Here is a 27,706-nt window from a genome sequence, read left to right on the forward strand (position 1 = left end):
GATGGCAGGGGATGGTGCCAGGGACCAGGCGCGTGCCAAGGGCGTCAGTCGCTCCCGTGGGAGCAGGGAAACACAAACGTGCTGGGGAACACACGTGCAAGTGGCCACCCACCGGCGCTGGCTATGGTCTCCTGGGCTGTAGGTGTCATGGCAGAAGGAGGGACATCTCCTCAGGGTCCCGCATGTGCTCTGCTCCTGAAATAACCAGCCAAGCACTCCCATGGTGCAGAAATATGCCCAGGGAAGTGCTTCCAGCCATATTGCAATGGATGCATGGGGAACAGCAATGTCATCATGTCATCCCCTGTGTCGTCCCGCATGCCTGGCACCCTTGGCCACCCAGGCAAAGCCATGGTGTTGGCAGATAGCCCCTATCCCTGGCTGGTGGTGGCCCAGGGATGCAGGAACAGGGTGCAGAGACCTCCAGAGCGGTCCCTCTCCTCCAGCCTGGGGGGTGCAGGTGAAGCCCATGCCGGGGAAACAGAACATTGCTGCACTGTGCAGTCTCTGCCATGAAAGGACGGGACAAAGGAAAAGCTCTCCAGCACTTCTTGTCAGCTCAGACTCCAACCCTTTTTCCTTTCTTTCCTTCCTTTCTTTGCACGAAGGAAAAAAGCATCTTCCAGGCGATGCAGGACTTGGGGGTCAGGGTTCTGGGACGTCTTGTATTGCTCCTGGTCCATTCTGTAATCAATTTGGGATAGAGCTGGAGCAATGCGTTGTCAGTTGGACATGCATCAGCTGGGCCACCTCCAGGAGCAGCCTGTAATTGGGGTGATGAGCTATAGAGCCAGGACCCCAGGGAGACCTTCCTGCTGCTTAAATACTCCCTGTTACAAGGTCCCGCGAGCCCCAGTTTGCCTTCTAGCCCCTGCCCTCCATTTGCTGGGAGAGCCTGGGGGTTCCCCATCATTTAAATAAACCTGATGCTGCTTCCCAGAGCTGAGCAAAATGGGCAGGATACCTGCGCAGCAATTATTTGCCAGCCCTTGCCATGCCAGAGCCGTACCCGTTGGCGGCCATGTCCCCTGCGTGGGATTCCTGGCTGTGTCCCCAGGCACATCCGTGGCAATCACCCCGAGATTGCTGGGCAAATTAACGTGGGTGAGTCAGCGGGGTGCTCCAGCGCTCCAGGCATAGCCGGAGATGACACTCACTGGTGGGATGGTGATGGCTGAGCCAGGGTAGTGGCTCTGCAGGGCATGGTGGGGAGGGGGCTCCCCGGAAAGAAGTGAAGGAGATTGACAACCTTCAGGAAGATGTGGTGGTGGCAGCCGTCCCTGCGACAGGCGCCTGTGACACCCGGGGTGACTAGACCCAATTGCCAAAAGCCACTGGACGGTGCTGGGGCTGGCGGTGGCGACTGGCAGTGACTCAAGGCCAGTGCCAGGCGGGCGAGGAGGAAAGGGCAGCAGTCGGCTCCTAAGGAGGTGACCTGGCACAGGTCTGCCCTGACTCCCTGCTGAGGGATGTGTGGCTCCAGTCACCCACGGTCATGCCGTGGCATGTGATGAACCTGCTTCTGCCTCTGGTTGCCCGTGATTTTCTGCAGCCGCCCAGGCACATCACCTTCAGGGGACCCTGTGGACAACTCCAGGTCTCCCTCTCCCCTCCCTGAGGGCACGTGTCTCCCCAAAGCACTTGCTCTGGGCTCGTCATCGCTTCCTGAGCAGTGCTGGGTTCGGTGACCCGTCCTTTGCCCAGATACAACGTCCCATGCAGGCACGGGGCTCCACTGGCAAAGCACCATGACTCAAATTGGTACAGACCATGGACAGGGATGCCAGGGAGCTGCGAAGCCAGTGTGGGCACAGCACAGAGACCCCAGGGGACAGTCCCTGGGGGTACACGGCACCTCACCATTACCTGCTGCTGGCCGGGCAGGGTGCTGATACCCTGTGGCACCCCGGCTGTGTAGGGCACCCAGCAGTGCCCCCGATGCTGCGGCAGCAGCGAGAGTAGCTCAGCTCTGCCTACTCCAGCTGCCTGTTTGTGTTGGACCCTGGGCAGGAGAGCCATGGCCGGCCAGGACTGAGCTGCTGGGGGTGCAAGGAGCTGTAAGCCACCCAGGATCAGCCTTTCAGACTGAAATAGAGAAAATAAAGGGGCTTATGAATCCCTGCTGGCACCCAGCAAACACACAGCACACTCAAAATTCTGAAAGCCAGTGGGAAGTCATGGGAGCGCTCACTGCTTAGGAAGCAGGCTCGGCTTTTATTTGACGGGTATCTCAGGTTATTATTTGCTGATGATAAACAAGCGTTTAAAACACGGGAAATAGGTGCTGACGTCGTTTTGTTTTGCCAGCGCTTGCCAGCCCTTTGGCAGAGGAGGAAGAGAATGAATCACCCCTTGCCTGCCCCGGGAAGCTGTTCCCAACCGCTCCCCATGTGCATAGGCAAAGCCTTGGAACCATTTGGGAGTGAAACCGGATCGTTGGGGTGACCTCACGCTGTGGAGGCTTCTTTCTTTTTCCCAGAAAACGGTGAGCAAAAACTTGTTCTGGTCTCAGTGGCAGACATGAGCTAAGCCCATTGTGTGCTTTTCCTCCTCACTTCTTCCCCAGGAGCTGCCTGCTTTCCTGCCAAATCCCTGCCTGCACCTCGATTGCAGCTTTGGGAAGATATATCCCAGCTGGTGCTTCTCCAGATGCTCAAAGATGTGGCTCGTCTCCATTTACCCGGGGAAATGCCCTCCTTAGTGGGCTTCTCTGGCCCCCAATCACATCTGTAGTAACAGGAACACACCTTTGGCAAGGGCCTGCTTGCAGCGGGAAGGGGATGAGCAGATTTTCATTAAGCAGGAATTGCACCGCATGCAATACTGCAATGCTTTCACAACCCTGCAGCACGCTTTGATGTGGGCTGTTCGGGAGCCGCCTTGCAACCCAGCCGGCTGCACTAGGGCTGGGACTCCCAAGTCTGGGTTTCTGAGCTGGGCTTAGCCGCCAGCTTGTCCTATGGCTCCGGGCAAAGGCTTGAAATTTATTCTGTATTTCTTATCTGGAAATGAGCTATCAATATTACCTTCCCCTTGAAAAAAACAGTGCAGAGAGGGTGGTGATTTGCTATTATTTATTCTTAGGAGGAAGGGAAAGGAAGAAAAGGTGAATCGATGCCATGCAGTTGGGTCCAGGAGGGTGAGTCTGACCCTGCAAACTCCCCACCACTTTTAGGGTGTGCATCCTGAGGGACCCTGGCACAAGGTGGAAGCTCCCACCTGATGGTATGGGGTTTTGGGGCCGGGCGATGTGTGTTCAGGCACGTCTGGAAGATGAAAGGGCTGATTCCTCTTTTGATCATGAAATTCTCATAAATGTTAATGGGAATTACTTCGAGGTCTAACAAGGGTAGAATTGCAGCCCCCAAGGGGAGGAAGGGGGTGAGGACCAACCAAGCTTTGGCTGGGAAATAAAAGGGCTCAAATTTGCCTTGTCCCCCACCTGCAAGAGCAGAGTACCAGTGGGTCAGGGGCTGCCCAGCATCTCTGCAGACCCTCCCGGGAAAGGGGGTGCCCAGGTGTTCCCCACCGTGCCCAGTACTGCTGGCACCTGCACAGGCAGGGTTTAAGCATCACCTTAACTCTAGGCATCGTTTTAACTCACGAATCTAATTCTTTCCCAGTGTACAATTTGGATTTTCGTCTTTTTCTTTGGTTCCCCCGCCACATCTTCCCTTCCTTTTTGCGTCTTTCAGGTTCCCACAGACTTCAAACTCACCTGCTCCAACTACTTGCCACCTCCCCCGGCTGAAACGTGACCTGAAGTTTCCAAGTATCGTTACCTTGGGCATATTTAATTATTTTATTCCCCTTTAGTTGCTAATTAGAAGCCAAGAGTAGAGGGGATGAGTAATCCCCTGGGATGTCGAGTAGACACTTGCCTGAGCTTGCAAAGAAAACACCAACCCCCTCAGTATAAAGGCGTGAAATAAAAGGATGTGATATTTTCCTTGATGTCTTCATAGACCTGCTCCTGAGATCCCGAGATCGTGGTCGTCTACCCCAGAATGATTCACGCAGCTGCTGTGCCGGATCCTGCCTGCCCCGAGAACTCTCGGGGGAGGCAGGATCCAGCGCAGTGACTCTTCCCATCCCATATCCGAAGGCATCTCCCGTTCCAGGGACATGCATGGGAATGGGGGGAGAAACGCTGCTCTGGCTCAGGCAGCAAACCTGGGATGGGGAAAGAGAAAAGCCCCTGCAGATAGCAAAGCTGGTTTGCTGCTGCTCAGGCAGGCTCGGTCTTCATTTTAAGAAGTATTTAGGTGTGCAGATGCAATTGATCATCTGTCCCTGCTCCCTCCAGCCATATTATCCCCTCCTCGAGGGCTGGGGATGGTTATTTTTGCCAGCATTTTCCCAAACTTGATATCTGAGCGCTTCTCGGGGTTTAGCATCTCACCAGGGGAGACCAAGCAGGAGGACCTCCTGCCAGGCAGATAAAAGCATTGTGAATTTTCGGCTAGATTTGAAGTCTTTGCCAAGAACCAGCTCCTGGGTGGGTGACGATCCTTGTACCTGTTGTGCTGTCATGGCCAGCTCCTCCATGCAACCTGCCTAGAAAGCCAGCAATCAGTGCCAAGTGTGTTTTGATTATATTATATTACATTACTTTACATTATATTATATTAATAGAATCATAGAATATCTCAAGTTGGAAGGGACCCATAAGGATCATCGAGTCCAAATCCACTATGTTATGTTATATTATATTTGAGATATATATATTTATATTCCCCCAGGAGGTAGAAAAGAGCTAACACTGGTCACAGGGCATCGCCTTGCCAAGGCTGTGCAAGGCACTCCAGGGTCATGCAGGAAGGAGAATGGCGATGATCTCTTGCTGGTTATTGAGACACCATCACTCTGGTGATGTATCTGAGTCACCCCTCGAGTACAGCCACACCGACCGTGGCCGTACAGCAGCCCTGGCTGTGCAGCAGTGATACCTGGGGGTTCAGTGAGGATTATATAGGATTTTCCCCCCTATAAAAGTGGGGAAAGAGAAGGACCCCTGTCCCGAGCACTGCTGGACAGCTGTGACGTGAGCGGGATCATCGCCGAACTCAGGACTGGATGTTGTACATAGAAAATAGATGACAGGCCTTTCAAACGAAGGGAAACGAATACTAAAAGTCATGATTTCAATTTTAAGAGTTTCAGAGCCAGCAAATTCAAAGTGGCAGCTGTTAGAGGCAGCGTAATTTAACCGTGTTGCAGACGCACCAAACCCAGTACCATAATTAGAGATGCAAAAGAATATTTACAGCCCAGATCATACGTATTTAGTGAGAAGTTGGAATTTTCATCTCTTTACAATTCTACCAGCCTAAAAAGGTCTCCGAGCTCTGTTTTTTGCCCATTTTGTTTGGTTGGGTTTGCAGAGCCCAGCAGAGCAATGCTCGGTACTGCTGGGAGGGGAGCTGGGGATTTTCCCTGGGGGGGCAGCAGCATTTGCTGGGCTTGAGCAACACCCCGTTGCCTGCCTGAATTCATGCCAGCGCTTTGCTTCTGTGCTCCGGTACCCAAACCAGCACCCAGGAGGGGAGACCCACTGCAAGGCCGGCACCGAGACCCACACTCGCCCCAAACGGATCCACAAAGGGGAAGAAAAAAACTCTCTTTAATATGCCATGTGCGATTGCTGCCTTGTTATCCGCAAGTATAATGGCACATTGATAGAGCTGCCAGAAAAAACTTGGTAAAAACAATTTAAAAAAAAGAGAAAAAGGCGGTTGTCACATTCGGAGTCGCATGATCTCCGCTTGAGCGCTGCCTTTGAGAGCCCTCCTTCGCATGCAAGGCAGGGATGCCGCTGCCGGCCAGGGCTTGGCCGGTGCACAAGTAAATGTGCACTTGGAAGCGTCTGCCAGCTTTCCTTGAAATAAATGAATCTTTGCCTCAATCCGGTGGCCTCTGCAGGGAAGGGCTGTTGTCCCAGCACATCCTTTTCCAAACCTGCCTTTTGCCGGGATGGAGGTGATAACGTGCCAGTGGATGGCAGGTGCTGGATTCGGACACTGGTGGGAGAGCACAGCATATTTACGGCACCCGTTTTATTGTGTTAAAATTATTTCTTAAACCCCAAATAATTTAAGAATTTCTAAAGTGATGACCTTGAATCAGGGTTTCCCTATCAATCCTGTAGACGGGCAGGGAGTGGTCGCTGCGGGGAGAGGAGACCCTGGAGACCTGTAAGGGTCTGGGTACCAAAATCCACACCAGGATGGGGACCAGCATCGGCATTTATGTCACGACTCAGCGGGGGTTGCCCTTCGCCCTTCCCATTTCCAACCTCCTTCCGGCATCCCAATGGCTGGATTTTGTACAAACTGGTGCATAAGTCCATGAAACAGCAGCACCAATGCTTTGAGGTTGCTCTTTCCCAGACAGCACAGAGTGTTTTAACACCGGGGTTTGTTTCATTGGTTTTTGCTGCTTCTCAGTTCCAGATATTCTTGGTTTACAATCAAGCGCCAGGCTGCTAGTAAAGTGTGAGTAACGGCGAGCGTGGTGGCTGGAGTGGCAGCAAGGGGTGAGGCAAGGGGGCTGGCGATGATGGGGGGGGGGGCGGGGGGCTGCCTGGCCCAAAATGGGTGCTGACCCCGCAAGGAAGCCAGGACCAGGACGGTGGTGTGGGTGTTGGGGGCCTCTGCGGCTGCCCGGGGGCAATCGCCTCTGCCCTCCTGCCCCCAGCTCCCCTCACTGCCCCCTGCATCCCCCCGTGCTCCCCAGTACCTCCAGTTGCTCCCCCATCTCCCCTGACCTCAGCAAATGCCCCCCATCTCCCCTCAGTCCTACACCCCAGCTGCCCCAGCTGCCCCCAGTACCTCTGGTCGCCCCCCCATCTCCCCTGACCTCTGCAACTGCCCCCCCAGTCCTACACCTCCAGCCCCGCCCAGTTCCCCCAACTACTCCCCCAGTCCTACACCTCCAGCTGCCCCCCAGCTCCCCCAACTGCCTCCCCCCCAGTCCTACACCTCCAGCTGCCCCCCAGTTCTCCCAATTGCCCCTCAGTCCTACACCTCCAGCCCCGCCCAGTTCCCCCAACCGCCCCCCTCGCCCCCCCATTTGCCCCGTCACCCCCGCGCCACAGCGCCCCCCCCCCCCACCGCGGCCGCCCCGCCTGCCGCAGCAGGCCCCGCCCCTCCCCGCCGCGGCCCCGCCCCCCCGGCTGACGTCGCGGCGGCGCGCGCGAGCGGGCGGTGCCCGGCCCCGGCGGAGTCCGCGTCCGGCGGCGGGGCCCAGGGCCCGGGCCGGCCTCTCCCACCTCCGCCATCATGCTGGTGCCCGTGTTCACGCTGAAGCTCAACCACAAGATCCTGCCCCGCATGGTGGCGCTGGGCCGGTACGACGGGACGCACCCCTGTCTGGCGGCCGCCACGCAGGCAGGCAAGGTAAAGGGGCGGCGCGGCCCGCCATCCCGCCCGTCTCTCCTCACGGGGCCCGGCCCGGCCGGGGCGGGGCGGGGCGGGGCGGGGGGCTCCGTGCCCCCGCCGAGCTGAGGGGAAAAGGCCCTTCTCGGGGGCCGGCGGCTGCCGGGGCCTGCTGCGGCAGTGCTGCCGGGGCTCCCCCGCCTCTGGGAGCGGCCGCTCTCCCTCCGGCAGGCCCTGCTCGCCCCGGCGGAGGGGCCCTGCGGCACCCGGCGGCTTTGCCGAGGTCACAGCGTGTCTTGGGGGCTTTGGCCGGGCTGAGGAGCCCCGGTGCCGCCCTGGGGCCTGCAGCAGAAAACGGTGTTAACGCCGGCCGGCATCCCTGCCCGCCGCTGGAAGAGCCGTGCAAGGGAGAGAAGTCTTGCTCGCTTCTTCTCTCTCTGTAGGCCGAGAGTCTGCGGCCGAGGCACCGGAGCTGTCTGCAGGCACGGAGCGGGGGGGACGCGACACTCGAAGCTCTGCTTTGTGGCAACAGGGAGTTTGCGAAAAATTAGCAGCTGGTAACCCAAGTCGCCAAGGAAACTTTCGAATTTTCTAGCAGGCAGTGGGATGTTTGTTTTTTTTTTTCAAGCCCTGGGTTTTACTGTACCGTTCTCAGTTACAGCAGTGAGCCTTAGCGCTGTTACGGACTAAGCTCGGTGCTGATAAAGGAAACGGTGCTAAGTTTATCAGTTAATGCGTATAATATGATTGAAATAACCAGGGAGCTGCTAAAGCCCTGTGTACAGCCCCCATCAGTTAATATTTAAAATAGGGAAACAGTAACGGAACATGATTTAGGGTTTAGGAACTAACTACTAGACAATGGGGCTTTATGCTTCTGTCTGAAAAGGTAATGGATTGTAGTCTGGTCAATAAACCTTGAAGAACTGCTTGGAACTGCCAAGATTAGGGAAGAAGTAGGTAAGAGGTAATTCCTACAGGGGGAGATCGCAACCACCTACTCAGATGATACCACCTACTCAAAAGAAGACAAGGAAGGAAGAAGACAGTCTGTGCGCTCATTTACGTGAGGGGCGAAGAAGAAAGAACCGATCATTAAGGAAAATAATAATGAATATGTATTAGTTAAGTGTATAAATGTGAGAATTTTTGAGACAAGGGTGTGCTGTCTTGAGACAGGCACCCATTCATGTGCATCAGTGAAATTAATTTGAAAATACCTCAGCTCTGTGTGTTATTGGCTTGCACACCAGGTGAACAAACCCTGTTTGTGGGACAACACTAAGGTTTCTGTAGGTGATGCAAAGAGTGCCTTGCGGGAACAGAAAACATTGTGTGTGCTCTGTTTGAGTTTGAAATACAAACAAAAGAGGGTTAAATACAACCTAACTAATAAAAAAACAGAGCTTGAAGCATAAACCCACAGAGGCATTTAGGTTGCTGTAAATACAAACTTGGTTCATTTGTGATGTTTCCCAGAATTATTATTAATTTTATTTTGGAGCATTTAGGAACAGCTTAGAACAAGGGCTTGTTTGAGAGAGAGACTGTACAGCCATAAAGCAAAGGCTATTAAGCATAATATCAGCTGATCCCCCGGTTCTGCTGGAAACAATTACAGTGACTGAATATTGGTCAGTGAGAATAAAAACTTATTTATCACAGGCCCCTTTTTAAATTAACCGTGCTCACCTACAGATGGATGTTACAGATAGGTACCAGGTAAATTGTCCTAAATGTTTGGGCTTTTTTGGTAACACTGCTACCAGCTGGACATAATTTGTTTAGTTTGTTGTTGTTCCCTTTGGTTTGCTTTTTTTGTCTTACTCTGAAGACCTGTCAGTTGCCATTTTCAGAAACAACCAAAACAATGGTGGCACAACTCCGCTGGCCAGGGCAGGGTTTTTCCTGCCATTTCCTTGTTCCGGTATAGTTTAAAGAATAACTGTCAGAAACAATATTGTCAGCAAAACCCCCAGTCTTTTATCCTCACTTTAGTTGAGTGAATGCCTTTCTTCCCCATTGCAGTTATTATCCAAACAGTAGTCTTTAATGTTTGTACACAAACACATACATGCTTTGTGATAATATTTATCTCTTTGTTTCTACAGGTTTTTATTCATAATCCTCATGCCCGAGGACAGAGAACGAGCACAAACCGAATGGTGCAAAGTAACCAAGATTCGGACATTTCTCTTCTCAACATTAATCAAGGGATCACTTGTCTAGCTTCGGGAGTGCTGAACCCTCAGCTCGGTTATGATTGTCTTCTGGTTGGAACGCAGACTAATTTACTGGCTTACGACGTATATAACAACTCAGATTTGTTTTACAGAGAGGCAAGTTAATTTAACTGTCCACTTTTTTAGTATCTTTATTGTTTTCTTTTTCTTTCTGTTCTAGAGATCACAGTTTTTTACATTACTGTGTCAATTATGCTTCTGTTCTTTATGTTAGTTATGTTGCTGTATTCAGAACATTTTGCCTTTAGAATATCTGGAATATTTCAAAAGAAAAATACCAATGTGATGTATGTCTGTAGGCACATGGGAGAGCAAATTTTCATGATATGTCACCTAGCAAGACAAAATTTAAAAAATTTAATAGGCATTCAGAGCTCAGCTAAACTGATACTGATAATGTTGGAAGCTCTCTTTTTGATTTGTGTGCTCTGATGTCTCATTGTCTGCTGTTTCTTTTTCCTTTAATGTTTCTCTGTAGGTTTCAGATGGAGCCAATGCAATAGTTCTTGGAAAGCTGGGAGATATTTCATCTCCACTTGCTATTATTGGTGGAAACTGTGCCCTGCAGGGCTTTGATTATGAAGGAAATGACCTTTTTTGGACAGTAAGGCTATGCCTAATGCTATTGATGTTATTGCAAGATTCTTTCAATGCCACTAATTCCTCTCTTTTTTTTAATATGATAAATATTAATTTGGTTGTTGATCTTTCTTAATTTATCTCAGACCTTAAACTGTATTTTGGCTGTGTATTCAGTGCACTCAGATGTTGCTTGAATGTTGACTGTGTCAATTGTTGTGTTGCAGTTTGAGATAATAAAACTAGTTTCGCTTCTGATGGCTATCATCAGTATTGAGGATTGTCTTTCTCATTTTAGGTTACTGGAGACAACGTTCGTTCATTGGCACTGTGTGACTTTGATGGTGATGGCAAAACTGAGGTTTGTAACCATTTACCTGTGAATTCAGCTCTTTTCATGGGCTTGTAGTGAAATGCTTATAAAAACCCATGGGTTGTCAAATACGACTGACTTACCTTACCAGTTAAAGTGATCCCGGTGTGGAAGTTGTGCCTGTTTCAGACTCCAGTCCAGCAAAGACATGCACAAATGCTCAGCACATGTACACGGAGTAGCACTGGTCTCTGGCACTACTCAAGAGTGTGTAAAACTAGGCATATATGGCATCTTTACAGTATTACTGCCGTGCTTTGGTGAACTGATTGCTAGCTGTAATGGACACTTCTCTCATTTTTCTTAACTATGCCAGGAGCAATACAATGAAATGCCTGTGATCATCAGTTGCAAGGCATCTATTTCAGTGGTGTTTCTTGAATATGGTTATAAATACTTTTTTTAAATGTCAGAGAAACAACTTGCAAGCATCTTACATGTAAAAGTGAGCTCTTAAAAAGCTGTGAAGAGCCTCACTTATGATTGGTAAAATCAAGAAATTTCTCTTCGCATCCGGTCCTCCTGTTTCTTCATAGGGACATGGGGAAATTAAATACTCTTTGCTTTTCTGATTTAAAATGAAGAGAACTTGTAACAAGTGTCTTGCTGATAAGGTGTGATACAAACAATAGGAAACAGCTGCCATTCTGATCATGCAGGCTGCAAGGGATGGATGAAGATGTGAATTCGTATGGCATTCTCTGTTGTAAATGTTCTTCCACCCTGAATGAATTGAAGGATCGTGCTTATGAGTCTTTAAGAAAAGTAATGGCTTCCTAGTATATGTCAGATGCAAGTAAATATGATCTTAAATCACTATGCTAAAAATATTTACTTTCATCATCTTTAAGCTTTTCTGTTTAGTTCCCCAAAAATCCTTGTTTGGAAAGTTTACTTGGACTATGTAATGTTTATAGAGATGTGTAAAGGGCCTCTATGTCTTTTATGTGTTTTTAATAAATGAACTGAACTGATCACAGACCCTTTGCTTGATTGGGATCTTCAGGAAGTGAAAAAAAATTTCAGGTTTTCCAGTGAATTTCTGCACAGCTTCTTAGGGTGTGTTTTTTTTAATGTGCTTGAGAGGTGGTTATAGAAAGTGGAGACAGTGTATAAAGATTCAGAAACCGGAAAACTGATCTATGGCTCTAAATGTTTTGGCGTTTGTGCTTCTAAGTGTTTTTTTGTTGTTTAGCTGTTTTTTCTGCTTGAGAAAGTTTCATTCTCAGCAGTTAGTGTAATCTGATGCTGCTTCAAGCTAAGCAGAGTTGGATGTGTTATCCAACTACCTTACCCTGCCAGTTAGCCCAGCATGCGTTTGCTGAGACTTTTTTTTTTTAGGGTTCTTTTTAATCTTAATTATCTAGGTGATACTTTTTTTTGCTGTTATGTTTTTTTCTTTTTTTTTTTTCTTTCTTGTGGCTTTCATGAAACCGCCTCTGGTTTAAAATTGAAGTTCTGAGAAAATGCACAGAAGCATGTTTTTAAACTGTTATTTATCACTTTGTGTCTTATCTGATAAATGGGTGTGCTAGCTTCATTTCCATTCTTCCCGCCCCAGTAAAAACATGTCTACATTTTAAATTGACTAATTTTAAAACTGCATGAATATACTTCTGTCACTTAGTAGCTAACAAAACTGATTTGTTGTAGTCACTGTTGTCCTCAAGATTTTAGATTGATACAGGTTACTTTCTCTCATCTTGTCAAAGACTTGGCGGGGGAACTCTTTCCTTGCTTTTTCAAATTCCAGTCTAGTGGAATGAAAGCCACTGAGGTGGACAAGTTGAATCAAACAAAATGAAAAAAATAAATCTTCAACATCTTTTAGGCACCTCTGGGAAATGCAGCATCACCAGTAATTGTTTCAGGATTCTGTGCTTTCAGCTGGTCACTTTTTGCTAGTAGTTGTGACTTGTCAAGAAATCTGTACCTCTTACATATGGTTTTTTTTGTAAGTTATTTCCATAACTACAGTAAGCTTAGCTTGGTGTAATTTAGTTTGTCATAATTTGAAGCACCTTTACTTTGGAAGAAGAAAAAAAAGCCTGTAACCTTTTTAAAAATCCAGTTTCAGTATGGATTTGTGTCTGTTCTGCCAAGTAAAGATGGAAGACTCACCGGTTCCAGTGGGGAAAGGTACTACCAGGTTTTGAAATTTCATTTATAATTCTGCTTGTCATTGATTTGATGGATGACTTTATGGGCAAGGCACTACGCAGATCTGTTCCTTGGTTTCTCAGTTTGCAAAATAGAAGATATGTCTTGTCACCATCTTTAGAAAGTGCTTTTCTATGGGGCTCTTTTTCAGTTAATACCTTCTACCTGCTCAACTAGGAAACAGGAAAGGAACTAAGATAGGGGAAATGATAAGGAATGAGAATGCAGAAGATCCAATTTGGTACTGATGTCCTATTTGTATAACCATTTACATCAAGTTAAAGCTTGTTTTACCCATGCTTTGCACTAGTGGCAGCCACCATTATACGTTGGAGGAGCAGTGATGGTTTGATACTTGGATTTGTTGGTTTTGAGTTGTTTTTTTAAATGAGGGCTGTTCAGTGCTAAGCAATGATTATTTTTTTTTCCCAGCTGTTTGCTCACAGGCCAGTAACTGGGAGGTGCTATTTCTCTGAACCCGTGTAGTACAAGTCAGAACTGAGTTGCAGGTCTTCTGCTCCAACACAGGCAATCTAGTATTTTTGATGCGTATAGTTGCAGTTACGAATTACAACACTGAATCTCTTCCAGTAAGAAAAGAGCATAGCCCTGATGATCCAAAGTATCTTTTCTCATTCCTAGCCTGGATATTTCACTATGCTTTTGTAGAGTCTAGCTTGACAAAAAAAAGTATAACTAATAATTGATCAATGGGAGACTTCTGAAACCTTGTCTTGGCAGAGGGTACCTTTTGTTCCACTGGCAGCTTTTCATACAGCTGTTAAAACCTCTTCGTTGCTGGACTTGGAATATTTATTTGCCCTCTGGGTCCTGGAGTATGTCCTTTTTATTTCCTTAGCTTGAATAACTATTTTTTAAGGTACACTTTTTTTCACCCCCCTAGCTTCTTGTTGGTTCTGAAGATTTTGACATCCGGGTGTTTAAAGAAGATGAGATCCTGGCAGAAATGTCAGAGACAGAGGTAAATTACTTCTAGCTAATGTTTTTTATAATTGCTGATGGAGGTGAAAGTATTGTGTACTGTAAAGCTTCTCTGGTTACTCTGGTTCAAATTTATTGTGCAGTTAAATAGTTACTTAACTATTTGGCACAGTATCTATTCTGCTAGAACTGCAAAAGTTAGAGTTTAATAATACCTTTCATTATGCATGTATTTTTTTGCTTTGTTTATTTACAAATGTTTCACTGGGTTGAGAAAAGTAACTATTGCTTGACTGAAAGTCAGGGCCCTGTTCAAAGGTGATTAAGGTTACTGGATTGTGATTGAAGCTCTTGGTGCCTTCTGAGCAAAAGAATGTCTTCTACAGTTTTCCTCAAATGCGTTGACACTCATGATTAAGTAACTTGCCCCCATGTGTATCCAGATGGTGCATGGCAGGGTAGGAAGGTCTTGCTCAGGCAAAACTGGAGGTTTATATTGCAATTGGAGTTACGTGCTGGCTGTATAAACAGGGCTGCAGTGCCTGAAGTAAAGTATGGGGCAGATAAGAGGGATAAATAAAGGTGTGGGAGTTGCCCTTGAGCTTAAGAACTGAGAGAAGATCCCCACTATTAAATTTTGGTTGCTTGGAAGGAAATAATATACCTTTTTAATTGCATTTAGGAGTTTTCTTAGCCTTCTCATGACCCTTGTGGGCCCAGGGTAAAGACATGTTACAGACCTTTATCCTTGAAGATCTAAGGTCTCCCTGCTGCCCAAGTTGGGGCTTAAAGGCTTAGTTATTAAACCACTTAGGAAGAGCTATGAAGGACAAATCTGTGCAGTGTTCTAGGAGAGGAAGCTGTTGCTGTAGCTAGAATTAGAACTGGGCCTATAACACATTCTACTGTCTGTACGCTAGCCAGTCTAGACTCATGTTGTGATTTCTAGTTAAAGGGAAGCTAAAGGTCCATCACTCTCATGTGTGATTTATTTCCAGATTCACAGTAGAGTTGTTTTAAATTCACACTTGCAGAGTCTTAGGATGCCTGTTACAATCCTACTGTTCTAATTTAAAAGGACATAGCTGGACCAAAACCTTTCTTTTCAGGAAGGTAAATTCAGGGAACAATGGCTTTATACATTGTGCTTGTTTTGGAAGACTTGAATAGTTTGCATTTTCTGTGTTTAATCACTTACTCTCGTGAAACTGAAGCTATAGACTGTTGTGATTCTTGAATTTATAAATGGACAGTTGGGTCTAAAGGGAGCATTGCTACCTTTCTGAATTTCTGACTGTTGCTGGGGTCTTCTGTTCTTACTGTGTGCTTGCCATTTAGAGGGTTTTGATACTTGGGAAAGGCTTTGGAGAAGGTTGTGAGAGGGAACGATAAAGGGGTTGGAAACAGTGTTTTGTATAAAAAAAAAAATGAGGAGTACAGTCAGCTGAGTTCTTAATTAAGAAGTTGGTGAAGGATTTAATGTAAGGAAGTCTCCTGTGCTATGTTGTAAAGACGACCAGACAGACGATTGCAATTGTTCCTGCTGACATTAAAATCTCTAGTCTTAGTGCACAGAAAAACCTGCATTTCCAAGCACTGAGAGCCTTAGCTCAATGAAGAATAGTAGGGTAAGGGGTCTTAAAAAGAGTGAGAAACAGGCTGAATTATGACTCTCAGGTCTTTCCCTGGCGCTGTTACTTACTCAGGTAATACGTAGCCTGGTGTTCTAATTGTGTTCCAAAGAAGTCCCGCTGTGGGAGCTGTTAATTTTTATCTCACTAATCTTGGGCAAAGATTTTCTACCAATAATATCTCTAGGGCTTTCCCAACCCTTGTAAAGTTGAACCCTTTGGCATCCTCAGCTCCTGAAGCTTAAGGAATGTTGTGTGTTTGGAGTAGATTTTCAATGAAAACTTGTTAGCACTGATGACTGCAGGAATCCTATGAGCAGTTGTGTTGCTGCTTGTGGTAGGAAATACTTGGTCAAAGTACACTGTTTGAGGGCAATTCTGTAATCTTTGCAGAAGTGCATTTTAACACTGGCAATGCAGCTTGTGTGAGGGAATCCTATGAGGCCTTCGGTGATTTCAAACTGATTTTTAAAAATAGTTAAGTACTTAATGCTTCTTACAATAGGCTTACTTACCATTTAAGTATGGTACAGTTCATATGATAGAGAGATTGTATAGTTTGTTCTCTGTTACTTGAAGTTGCAGAAGTTTTCACTCCTGTATCCGCTCTCCCTCCTTTCCCCCCACAAGACCATTACTGCACTTAGCCCCATGTATGGCAGTCGGTTTGGCTATGCTCTTGCTAATGGGACGGTTGGAGTTTATGACAAGACAGCCCGCTACTGGAGGATTAAGGTTAGTCCAGTGTTGGAATATCGTCACTGAATGCTTGAAGGCTACTATGAGATTTGGTACACGATCTCAGGTCGTTCTGATGTTATCCTGACTCCTTAGATGAACTTGAAATTTTCTGCTAAGCATAGAACTTAATGTAATTCTGTTCTTACAAAACCTACCTATTTTTATAGATACGTGCAAAATTAATACCTTGTCAGTTCCTTCAGTGCTTTTGGGACTGTTGGTGATGGCTTAAAGAACACTGATACAGCCGTACAACTAGGGATGCTTCAGCTTCGCAGGGTTGTTTAAGCAACAGAGAAATTTGAGTTCACTGTTAGAAAATGCCTCTGGCTCTTTTGTTGAGTCGATAAACTGTGTTCAGAAACTGAATTAATCTTGCATTGCCTATGTTCAAAGCTAATTTTTCACATCAAGAGCAATTTGCTGCTGCAGCAAATTATATTGGTAAGATCCTTTCTTGATGCTCATTTTAATATTCTTAATATAATACAGATTAGAGCAGTCTATTTAATAGTAATAAGAGAAAGGACTCCTTAGGAGGTGGCAGGAAGAGGCTAATGGCTTTCCTCAGTTGTCTCATTTTATGGCAATCTTGAAGCCCTGATTTTTTTCTTTTTTCTTAGAGAATTTGGTTTTTTACACTTTGTTTTTCTGAGTTCTTATCATCTGCTTAGGAGAAAGATGAGGTATTTTGAGAGCAGTGAACTAGATTTTTAATGCAAAGGCTAAGATTTCAGATGTGTGTGACCTTAGGGATAGTGATGCTCAAACTTCCCGTTAAGAGACATTTTTGTACTCCTTTCTGTAATCTCTGTAGCCTCATACTCCAGTGTCTTGCATATGTCAAGCATGTGCAATTTAGGAAACATGTCCAAGCTTAACTTGTTCTTTGTTTTCTGTCCTCAGTCTAAGAATCATGCAATGAGCATACATGCATTTGACCTGAACTCTGATGGTGTGTGTGAGTTGATCACTGGCTGGTCCAATGGGAAGGTGAGTTTATACAGGGGGGAAATGAGGAGCTGTAGATCTGGAAGCTGTGTTTGAAGCAAGCTGTTAAATTTTCTGAAGGAGAACAGCCAAAAAATTAAAAAGACTGTTGAAAGCTGAGTGTTGAAGAACTATTGCAGAAAACCTAGTTTGGCTGGTGAATCCTGCGCCAAGTGCAAGATCAGAGAAAAGCTGCTTCTACTGCTTAGCTCAGTCTATTGCTAAGGTGTGGTAAGTTGTTTCTATGGTAGCAGAGATCATATGTCACATCCTAGAGCTCTTGAGTGTCTTTTTTCAGCTGTGTCTTGAGGACATGCTAATAATCCTCTGCGATGTTTCCTGAATGTTCTCAAACTACAGGGAAGTCAAAGTGGTTATGTAACAGGAGAGCAGTGTCAGTCTTGACTATGGCAGGATTAATCAAGTGTTATTTAATTGTATGTAAAGGCATTCTATACAGCTCAGTCTCTTAAGCCTGATGCTTGGTATTCCCCTTTGCTAGAAATGACTGTTCTAGCTGCCAAATCTCTCCTAGACGCAGCTTGCCAGGTTTTTTTTTTGTAAAGCTGTGCTTTTTCCTTCACACCTCTTATGACTCTTATTAGCCTGGGGGAATTTAATTAACTTCATATCAAGCTGGCAGTCTAGAGCCCAGATATGTTGTAACTTATGTTGGATTAGGTGTATAGCATTGTTGAAGAGAGAACCTCTCCTTGCTTTACACCTTTTTCTGTTCTTTTCCACTGGTAGTCTCTGCCCTGCTTGTTGGTCTGAAACAGTCCCTTAGCTCCTAGAAAGACTAATGCTGGGTCCTGTGCTTTGGAAAAGACACACTACATGGAACTGAGTCCCCCCTTGCTGTTCTTCAATGAAAGATAATTAAAAGTTGTATTTTTTCATAAAAATAATTCACCGCACAAGGGCTGTAGCTAAGAGGAGAGGTTGTAAATACTGCATTAAGATTATTTTTGGTTTAGTCCCATTATTGCTGCATTCATGTGTGCATAACCTTCCAAGTGCAGACTTGCAGTCCCCTTCTTTCCTCTTGTTTGTAACTTAGGGAAATATCCCTGAAGTGCAGTTCCTTCTAGCAGTGTCTGTCTAGAGGTCATTTCTTGATGGTATTTTTTCCACATGTGGTGTTCTGATCCAGCAGAGCTGCAAGTTCACCTGCAGTTCTGTGACCAGGGCTGGCTTTTGGTTAGCAGCTCATTTGAGTATGGCATGACATATATTTTGGGAGTTAGCTTTTCTGTTCATGCTGTGCCTTGGAACTCTTTGTTGTTCCAGGTTGATGCACGCAGTGACCGAACTGGGGAGGTCATCTTTAAGGACAATTTTGCTTCCTCGATTGCAGGAGTGGTGGAGGGGGATTACAGAATGGATGGGAGCACCCAGTTAATCTGCTGTTCAGTTGACGGTGAAGGTAGGAGCATTCTTCAGGATATTCATTTAATACACAATAATATCAGGTACATCACATCATCCTGGATTAGCTAAACATTGTTTCGGTTCCATAGGCATTTTTGTGTGCCAAATTACCTTCGCTTTATGTGAAGTTAAGGGAGTTTTGAGTTTCGCTATCTGCAAACGGGATTTTGAATATTGCCTTCTCTGTGATAATCAGTGTGTGTTTCATTATGATCCAAGAAGCCATAAAAATTCATTTGCCTAACAGAAGAAGTCCCATCCTAATCACGCAAAGATAACTATATGCAGTACAGACTGTGGTTCTTCAGGCAGTGTTGTTATAGATGAATGTATAGGAAATTTTTTTCCTATATGTGATAACTTTTGGATTTTACAGGGGGTAAAAGTGTTTAGAAAGCTAAGGGGGCGTGTGTTTTGGTTTTCTTATAAAGGTGAATAGTCTTTATATTAGAAATTTTAGGTGTTAACAGCACTTTGTTTCCTGGAAAATGCTGTCCTGAGACTGCAGAACTGGTGGATTTATCCCACCATGCCTTCAAGAAGTCAGACCTCGTTACTGTGAGTGGAAACAAATACGATCACAGATTATTTAAATAAGCTCAGCATGAATTTACAGAGATGGCTTCAGGAAAGACACTGGTGTGATTATCCGACTGCTTGGCGTCAGTGGCTTGAGACAAGCAGGTCTGGCACAACCCATTTGGAACAAAAGCCTGTCCTTGTTAAATAGCACAGTGTTTTGCTGTCTGTCTTAATCACAGGCTGCGGGGATTTGCTGTGCTTGGGCTTCAGCATATAAACCTTTTTCCCAAGCTTACAGAAGGGGAACATTGTGCACAGTTCTGAAGATACCTTGTCCTAGCAGAGTTGTGTAGGTTGATATCACTGAACATGATTATCCTTTTCTGATGAGTCCATCATAAACAAACCTTGGCACAATGGGGCTGGAGCTTTCAGGTGTTACTAAACAGTAATGGCCCTGTTTTTGGGGTTATATGGACAATGCATTCTCATAGTCCTTGTCATTAGAGTTCTGTTTGGGGCCAGCATCCTTTCACATGAGGTGTTCTTATGTGTTTCAGTGTATTTTCTGCCTTGCTCTCATTTTAAATGAATGATTCACTTGGAAATAATAAAGCAGGTCCTTTCATCAGAGGACAGTGTGCATGCTGAATGCTTTTCAAGTTTCCTCCAACTTTTTGCAGGGGTTACATAGGCAGCATATTCTTTGCAGGTATAAGATTTTTGATCCTGGCTTTTATTGTCAGCTGCAATCAGAGCACACAGCCCTAGAGCAAAATGGAAGTTCCTAGCAAGCGTCTCTGTCTCATCATCTGTTCAGCTCTTCTGTCTCCACAGGCAGTTGGACATGTTTCCATAGCTCTGTGCTCCACTGGGCTACTGGGAAACAGGTCTTACCCCTTGAAGTGAACTATCCCTTGATTTGGGGAAAAACTATTGTGGGTAAGTCTTGTTTACTGGCTGATTGACAGTGACTTACAGTCACTTCCAGACAGTAACAACTATTCTGACCAGCTCTAGAAATCCAGGTACACATTCTATTAATTTTGCATAATTGCAAACTTGCCTAAGCACCTGAAAGAATGATTGCAGTGGGAATCCTCTTGCAAAAGGACTGGGTGCTGCACTTGTCTGGTCAGGCAAAGACAGCTTCAAGACAGGTTGGAAATTCACCTTTTTTTCTTTTTTTTTTAAATGTGCAGTTATCTTGTCCTAATCACCAGCAAAGTCAGAGCTGCTGTGGGTGTAAATCAATGCTCAGGTTTTCAGCTGAATGGTACCAGCTAAAAACCGGAATTAGTGTCTGCTGCTGAGATGGTACAAGGTGGTCTTGTTACAGAAACTAAAGTTTTGGAGAGGCTATGAAAGGCTTTGCTGGAGTTGGCTATGTTTTGTTTCTGTACAGTCCGAGGCTATCTGCCAGGAGGTGAGGAGTTGAAAGGAAACCTAATGGATACAAGCGCTGAGCAGGATCTGATCCGAGAACTCAGTCAAAAGAAACAAAATCTGCTGCTGGAATTAAGAAATTATGAGGAAAATGCAAAGGTACTACCTAAACAATGTGTAGGGCCAAAACGCACCTTCCTGTTGCTATAAATCCAGAGTAAGCTGGGAAGTGGTCGTGGGGCAGTCCGGACAAGTCAGAGCTGTAACCTGCCAGGATGCAGCAAGATCGTCTACTGGGGATTCCTGTTTCTGCATCTGGCTTGTTCCTTGTGCAAGTTCAGAACTTGCTTTTTCTATTTTAGTAAGTAACATTTTCCTTGGTCCTTAGGGTTGCCAGAGCAGCTGTGTTTGGAGCTGGATTATCTTCAGCCCTGTGCTTTGGCTTATGACTGCAAATTGTAATTTTCAATGCATGAACCAACTTGGGGGTCAGAGGGGATTGTCTGAGAGGATCAGGTGAATAGGAGTACTGCCAGGGTATAGGAATTGCACTTGTGGCCTGATGGTGAAGGTGCAGAAATAAAGAACTTTGAAAAATAGCCTGAGGAAAGGAGCAGGCTAATATATGAACAGTAAATGACCACCAATAGCAAAAGCATGGAATTATATAAGATGGTGCTTAAAATGGAATATATGTTATGTGCTTTTTTGAATAAAGGTTTGGGTAGAGAGCTGGGCTCCATTGACAATAAAGCACTTGAACAAATTGTAGCAAAGGTGTCCACAGCTCCATGTCTAATCCAGCTGCTATTCATAGCAACGTGAAGTGTCTGCGAATTGCTGTAATGCAACCTTCTGCAAGAAAAAAAGAACTTAATGCATACGTTTTCTAGGTTGCTTGAATGAAAATCTTGAAATTCTGGTACTGAAGGGTATGTGTTTTGCAACAGGCTGAACTGAATGCTCAGTTGAAGGAAGCTGATGGGCAGAGAGGTGTGATTCCAGCAAATACCCAACTCCAGACAGCCCTCTCAGTTAATCTGGGCTCGGACAGCCAGTCTGCCCACGTGGAGCTGTGTATTTCCACCACAAATGGTGAGTGGTAACCTGCAACCATTGACATTCATTTAATGTAAATCATGCAAACATTTAGTTGATGACTTGCCTGTCTCCCCTTTGTCTGTAATTTCCCCTTTGTGGTTGCTTTCCTTTCACAGAGTTTTGAATCAAGCTGTGTTCCCTTGATGGGTCTCAGGGGAGAGGAGTTTGATGGAATTTGTTTCTTGTTATATGTTACTTTCCAAGGCAATTAACATTTAACTTGGATGAAAGGAGTCTTAGTGATCCCTGCAATACTCCTTGTGTTGACTTTAAACATTAACCTATGACCGTGTTAGTGAGAGTGTTGTGTGAATGCAGCTGGACCTCAGCTGGCTTTCTATACAAAACTGGAACTGCCCCAAGATAGCAAATGCACCTAGCGCCAGGTGTGCTGAGGATGCAGTCAGGTCCAGATGTGGTAGTGCTGGTCATCTGGGATATTTTAACAATTCAGAGGAGGGGTGTAAAGTGTTGACTGTGCTTAATTCTGAAAACAGTGGTGGTTTGTTTCCAGAGGACAGCTGTTAATTTAGGAACTGCTTTTTCTTCCTGTTGCTAAGACACAATCATCCGTGCTGTGCTGATCTTTGCTGAGGGCATATTTGAAGGAGAGAGCCACGTGGTACACCCCAGTCTCCAGAACCTCTCAGGCTGTGTTCGTGTTCCCCTTACTCCACCCAAAGATGTCCCTGTGGATTTGCACATCAAAGCCTTTGTGGGTTATAGGAACAGGTGAGTTTTGTGTTGCGATCTGTCCTGGTCTCCGGAGCTAACTGTGTGACCAGGAAACAGCAACAGTGTGGCTTCATGTTTGTTCCATGGGAAGTGCACTGTTAATTAGCTGCTGCCCCACTTCTCTGTGTTACTGGAAGGAGAGCTGGAATGCTTTCTTAAAAGCACTGTTGCACCTGTGATACTGAGCTCTTGTCCAGACAAAGTCTAAATGCTCTGGGGTCACTGGGACCTGCTGTGCTCGAGCTCTGCCTTTATGGGAACAGTGAACATTTCTTGTCCAGAGGGTGCCTTATTGTGGGTCTCTGGAGGAAGCAAAAGGAAGTAGATAGAGACTGTATCCAGGCTGCCTGCTCTTAAGTGGCTGCCTCTCCAGGCCTTGAATGGTGGCTGCTCTGGACAAAGTACTTGAGCAAGCCTGGAGGCACCATGGTGTCTTTCAAGCTACGAACCCATTTGTCTTCAGGGCAAGTTGAAAGCAGCATATGCCTGATTTCAAGACAACACTTTTCCAGTTTCCCATAGAAACAAAATGTCTCTTCATATACACTTGACACCAACTTTCTTCCTGCTCACATCTGCCAGAACTGGCAGCGCCCCAGGAAAGGAAGCAGAAATCCTTTCCCTGAACAGGGAGGCATATTTTGAGAGCTAGCCAACCACTGCAGAAAGAATGTATGGGACTGAATTCTCCTCTTGTTTTCTTTGTTTATGTTTATTATTGCTTTTAGTAAGACTTCACTGAACCTGTAAAAAAAAAATCCTTTCACATAGTAAAATCATAAATGTGTTAGCCTAGAGAATATATTTCATTGGAGAGATTATAGAAAATGTAAGCAATAGGGAGGAATTGTTCAACCTTATGACGCCATAAGCCTGGAATTTCCAAGTTCTAGCATTTTTTCTGGGAAGCGGTAAGCGGCTGATTACATAGCTGGAAGCTGCTGATGTCAGTAGCCAGCTAAAAAAGAACCAGGGACCATTGCAATAGGTGAATCCCTGGTATGTTAGTAACTATCTCTGTTTTTCCTTTGGATTGCTTCTAGCACACAGTTCCATGTATTTGAGTTGACCAGACAGCTTCCTCGCTTTTCAATGTATGCCCTGAGTAGCCCGGACTCGGCCACAGAGCCCCTGAGCTTTGTTAACTGTACAACGAATGAGAGACCGCAAAGGGTGAGTTTCTGCTCTGCTTCCTATTTCCTGGTCCTGTGTACAGATAATGCAGGTGGAGGGTTTGCAGTTAGCTTGCAATAGCTGAGAGCAAAGGAAAATTATGCAGTGAACTGCACTGCTGGCCTTTGGAGTCTGTGTGTTACAACTTGACTCAGTGCTTTTTTTTCTGTTTTTTTAAATGATGCCTCAATTGAGGTAGTCCCTGCTTCAGGAATTCCTGCAGCTGCAGGAGCTAATGGCCTGAGATCATGAGACGTTTCAGATATTATGTTGTTTCCTGTGTGACAACTGATGGAATGCCAGTGGCAGGAGCCCTGTAGTGAGTGATGAATTTTGTAAATGAGCAGAGAACAGGAAAAAGGCAGTACAGTGCCCAAATAATGGCTTGGATTCATAACAGATGAGCAGTGGTGCTATCATTGTGGTTCTAAAAAATCTGAATAGTGGGATGGCAGTAATTAGAGCTGGTTATTTTCCCCATAACTGTAGGGCTCTGCCATATTTGCATGACCTTTACTGTGTTAAATGGCCAAGGCAAAAACCAAGATGAAACAAAACTTTCCTTTTTAAATTCTTGCAGTAGAACCATGCCTTGCTTCCCAGCTTTCTCTGCTCTCCAAGCCCTGGGCTTATGTTTTGACCTTGGGCTGTGGTCTCTGGTAGTTGGATTTGATTTTCTTACAAATACTCAGCTTTGGAGCAGGGAGTCAGCTGCTCCTATTCTAATGAGTTCATGATACGGGTTTAGGGGATGAAATTTAGTAAACAAAATTTTCAAGGTACCCTGAACAGAGTGACTTGGTGCACATCACGTGCAGGGACATTGCATGGTTCTCCAGGCTTTCCACGCAGGTGATGGCTAATGCTCTTAATTTTGTTTTTGCAAGATTATTATGTGGCTGAATCAGAGCTTCTTGCTACCAGAAGATGCAGAGTTTCAGAGCGCTCCCTTTCAGGTTTGCTTCACTTCCCTTCGTAATGCAGGTCAGCTCTGCATCAAAATCAAGCCTGGCGGAGAGGTGAGTACCTTCGAGGATAAGGGGAACACCCGTTTAATTATACTCTGGTGAAACTTAAGGGTGGTGCCAACATGAGGTAGTGAAAATGAAGAAGGACCGAACAGGACAGAGGAAGGACACATGTTTTAGGGATGTTTTTGGAAACTTTTGGGTCTGTTTGCTGTTAGTGGGTAAAATTCTAGGGCCAGTCAATGAAGAAAACTACAGATCTGTAGGAAGGTATTTGTTCCTGCACAGAGTGGTTTCAGGGAGCCATAATTTGAGGCAGAGAGGCTGCCTGGAACTTCTGCACTAGTCCTGTATGCACAGATGCCTCTTTGCCCCAGGCCTGAATAAAAGCCCCTTTGAAATCAGTGTCTCCTTATCTATTTAAAGCTATAGAGCTTGCTTGTGCAACAGTTTCGCCCTTTGATAGAATGAACTGCTTTGAGCCTGAGTAACTGTTAGAAAGACAGTCCTGCTGGGCAGTTCTGGGAAATGTTTTGGCATGGAAGAGTGCTGACGTGCTTTCTTTCCTTTCTGACAGATTTCCATCAACACGGATGATATTGATCTAGCTGGTGACATTATCCAGTCAATGGCCTCCTTTCTGGCCATTGAAGATTTGCAGGTGGAAGCGGATTTCCCTGCATACTTTGAGGAATTGCGGAAAGTGTTGGTCAAGGTGAGGAGGCATCAGGCATTTCTAAATTGGCAGCTAAGCAGTCACTGTGGGCGTTTGTATGAGAGGATCTCTAAACTGCTTTATCTTCTTTGTGGAAATGGGCCAGCCATGGCTTGCTATATGTCCTGTGCAGAGGACAAAGGGACACCCTCAACTTTCTGTTTATTGTTTGTTTGGTAGAACAGAATCTTGGTCCCCAGCAGTTGATTGTTTAAACTAATATAAATGCGTTGTCTGGGAGACTGAGCTGTGGATTTGGGTCAGGGCGTAAGGTGTGTATCACAGTCTGATCACCCTTTCTGGGGGCAAGGAACTGCTCTGGCAGCCAGGGGTTGAGGGGAAGGAGAATGGTCCCAGGGATGCTGGTAGGTTAAGTTGGGATGTTATTTCCTATTACGCTGAGCCAAGGCTTAGCTTGAACAATTACCTATATGCCCAGAGTGCCAGGGGTCCTTTCTCATGACTTTTTGCCTTGGGCAGGTGGATGAACACCATGCGGTGAATCAGAGGCTCACTGCTGATATGGCTGAACATTCCAACCTCATCCGCAGCGTGCTGGTTCAGGCGGAAGATGCACGACTCCTGGGAGACATGTGAGCAATTGCTGCTTAGCTTGTGTGTTTTAGAATGGTCAGTCTTTGCTTTGCAGGCAGAAAAAGAGCACAAAAACTCATGTGTGTGATACAGGGGTTGCCTGGTTACAACTGTTGATGTAGAAATTGGTACCTTTGCTGGTCCCTCCATGAGCTCTCCTTGAGCCTTGTCTTGTTTTTTAGGTGGAAAACCAGTCTGGGGAAGGCAAAAGGGCAAAGGTAGGGGCTTAGTATAGAGCCAGTGGGGTGAATCAACCTCGAGATGGTGAGATACATTAGAAAAGATACATTAGAGGAAGAAGGCAGTAAAAGCTGTCTGTGGTGTGTGGACTTTGGACAACACCAAGAAAGAAATTGAGTGTCAGTCTTTTCCTTCTCATTTGCTGTGTTCTGCCAATGTCCTATCTTTACTGTCAAGAGCAGCAGTAAAGTGGTCTGAGCTACTGCAGAGCATTGTTACTTTCACTGGGGAGAGTGGCATCTCTTCTTTGGCTTGCTGGATACAGTAACTGCAAAAATAGACTTTTTTTTTTTTTCCCTGTAAAATAATGAGTATAACCAATTTGTCTAGGCAAGTCTATTGTCTTGTAGCTGGCAGACAGGCGGGTAAGTGTGGTAGCCATCACAACCATGTATCACTCTACCTTTATATTGACAAACCAGGAATGACTGTCTTGTGCCTTGAGATGTAAATAACTGGACTCATTGTTCCCCCAGGAAACACATGAAGACACGGTACATAGAGCTATATGATCTTAACAGAGATTTAATAAATCAATACAAAATTCGTTGCAACAATCACACGGAGCTATTGAATAATCTGAAAGCTGTGAATCAGGCAATTCAGAGGGCTGGGCGGTTACGTGGTAAGTATGTGTGTTTGGAGGGAATGGGGCGGGGAGCCTTGGACCCCAGTGAGGCAGATATGATATATCTCAGAGACCAACTGGATTAGTTAAGTGACTTCAAACCTTTTGGCCTGAAACTAAATTAGTAGAAGTACTCTTTCATTTCTCAGCCATAGCCAACTGCCTCTGACAGTCAACTGTGAGTGTCCAGTATAATCTGGGATCACAATTTTAGAAAGAACAGTTCAAAGCAGTTTCCAGCTTTCTGGATGGTATAGAAATTGCTAGTTTTGTTGAACACAATTTTAAAAACATTTTTAAAGTAGTGTTTCAGTTCCTAATTTATAATTCTGCTTTAAAAAAACTTACCAACTTAAGCAGGGCTGTTCATCTATATTTTTAGTTCTGTAAGTCTTTGGGGAAGGAGATATTTTGTCTATCTATAGCATTCCCCTTTCAATAAGTCCTTTAAGCTCTCCTATAATAGAGCTAGATTCGATTCTTCTTTAAAAAAAGATATTATTTACATATTAGAAAAAAGGTGGCATTTCACTGTGTGTTTAATAAATATTTGAAAGAAACACCTACATTTTGAGACTGGATCAAATAGGTATTTTTACCAGTTTCTCAGTAACTGAAGTGTTTTTTCTTTTCTCTCCTTTTTTTTCCTCTTTACAGTCGGCAAACCGAAAACACAAGTGATCAGTGCTTGTCGGGATGCAATAAGAAACAACAACTTTAACGTGCTGTTCAGGATAATGCGTGTGGGAACAGCCTCTTCTTAAAATGACTGGGGGAGCAGCAGTTGCACAGAGGCAGTGTTTCCATGCAGCAGGCAGATAATGGACCAGTAATGACAAGTGGTTAATTCAGTCCCCTGCTCCACTGTAAGGGGAAGTAATTGCAAAGGTAGCATTTTAGTTAAGCCATCAGGTGAGAAATGTTATTATGCAGGCCAAAGCTTCTTGAAGAAAGCATCAGAGTTTAAGTGCAAATGTGGTATTCATGCAAGACAGAGGTATAACCTTGGAACAGTTATTTTCTTACAGTAACTTATTTATGTATTTTAATATATTTTGTAGTTAAGGCATTGGCCTTTTCCATTAAAACATAGACTGCTTTGACTGCTTGTGTTCTGAGTTAGTTGGGGAGCTGCATTATGGTTAAGTTTATTTGTTGAAAAAAACCCCAAACAAACC

At 45.3% G+C, this 27,706-nt stretch overlaps 1 protein-coding gene across 3 annotated transcripts; it reads left to right on the forward strand.

Annotated features, from left to right (window-relative positions):
• The first annotated feature begins 7,173 nt into the window (after positions 1 to 7,173).
• BBS2 (Bardet-Biedl syndrome 2) lies at positions 7,174 to 27,631 on the forward strand. Of its 3 annotated transcripts, none has more exons than XM_049804364.1 (17): positions 7,174 to 7,397; positions 9,488 to 9,715; positions 10,098 to 10,223; positions 10,497 to 10,559; positions 13,636 to 13,713; positions 15,935 to 16,039; positions 16,952 to 17,038; positions 18,326 to 18,461; positions 20,394 to 20,533; positions 21,325 to 21,469; positions 22,036 to 22,207; positions 23,254 to 23,383; positions 24,271 to 24,402; positions 24,929 to 25,066; positions 25,547 to 25,659; positions 26,377 to 26,525; positions 27,186 to 27,631. In XM_049804364.1, the coding sequence occupies exons 1-17, from the start codon at positions 7,281 to 7,283 to the stop codon at positions 27,290 to 27,292; spliced, it is 2,166 nt and encodes a 721-aa protein (XP_049660321.1). In that variant the 5' UTR covers positions 7,174 to 7,280; the 3' UTR covers positions 27,293 to 27,631. The 3 variants fall into 3 exon arrangements, with proteins under 3 accessions (XP_049660321.1, XP_049660323.1, XP_049660322.1); XM_049804365.1 differs by lacking the exon at positions 7,174 to 7,397 and adding an exon at positions 7,858 to 7,933; XM_049804366.1 differs by lacking the exons at positions 13,636 to 13,713; positions 15,935 to 16,039.
• The last annotated feature ends 75 nt before the right edge of the window (positions 27,632 to 27,706 follow it).

Source organism: Accipiter gentilis, chromosome 7 (assembly GCF_929443795.1).
Source record: "Accipiter gentilis chromosome 7, bAccGen1.1, whole genome shotgun sequence".
Classification (NCBI taxonomy): Eukaryota; Metazoa; Chordata; class Aves; order Accipitriformes; family Accipitridae; genus Astur; species Astur gentilis.

Bases quoted from the DNA above. Each gene is read 5' to 3' on its own strand.
- BBS2 (XM_049804364.1), top strand. From the start codon at position 7,281: ATGCTGGTGCCCGTGTTCACGCTGAAGCTCAACCACAAGATCCTGCCC. The intron at 21,470-22,035 runs GTGAGTGGTAAC...CCTGTTGCTAAG, and splicing joins GTGTATTTCCACCACAAATG to ACACAATCATCCGTGCTGTG. The intron at 22,208-23,253 runs GTGAGTTTTGTG...GATTGCTTCTAG, and splicing joins TTTGTGGGTTATAGGAACAG to CACACAGTTCCATGTATTTG.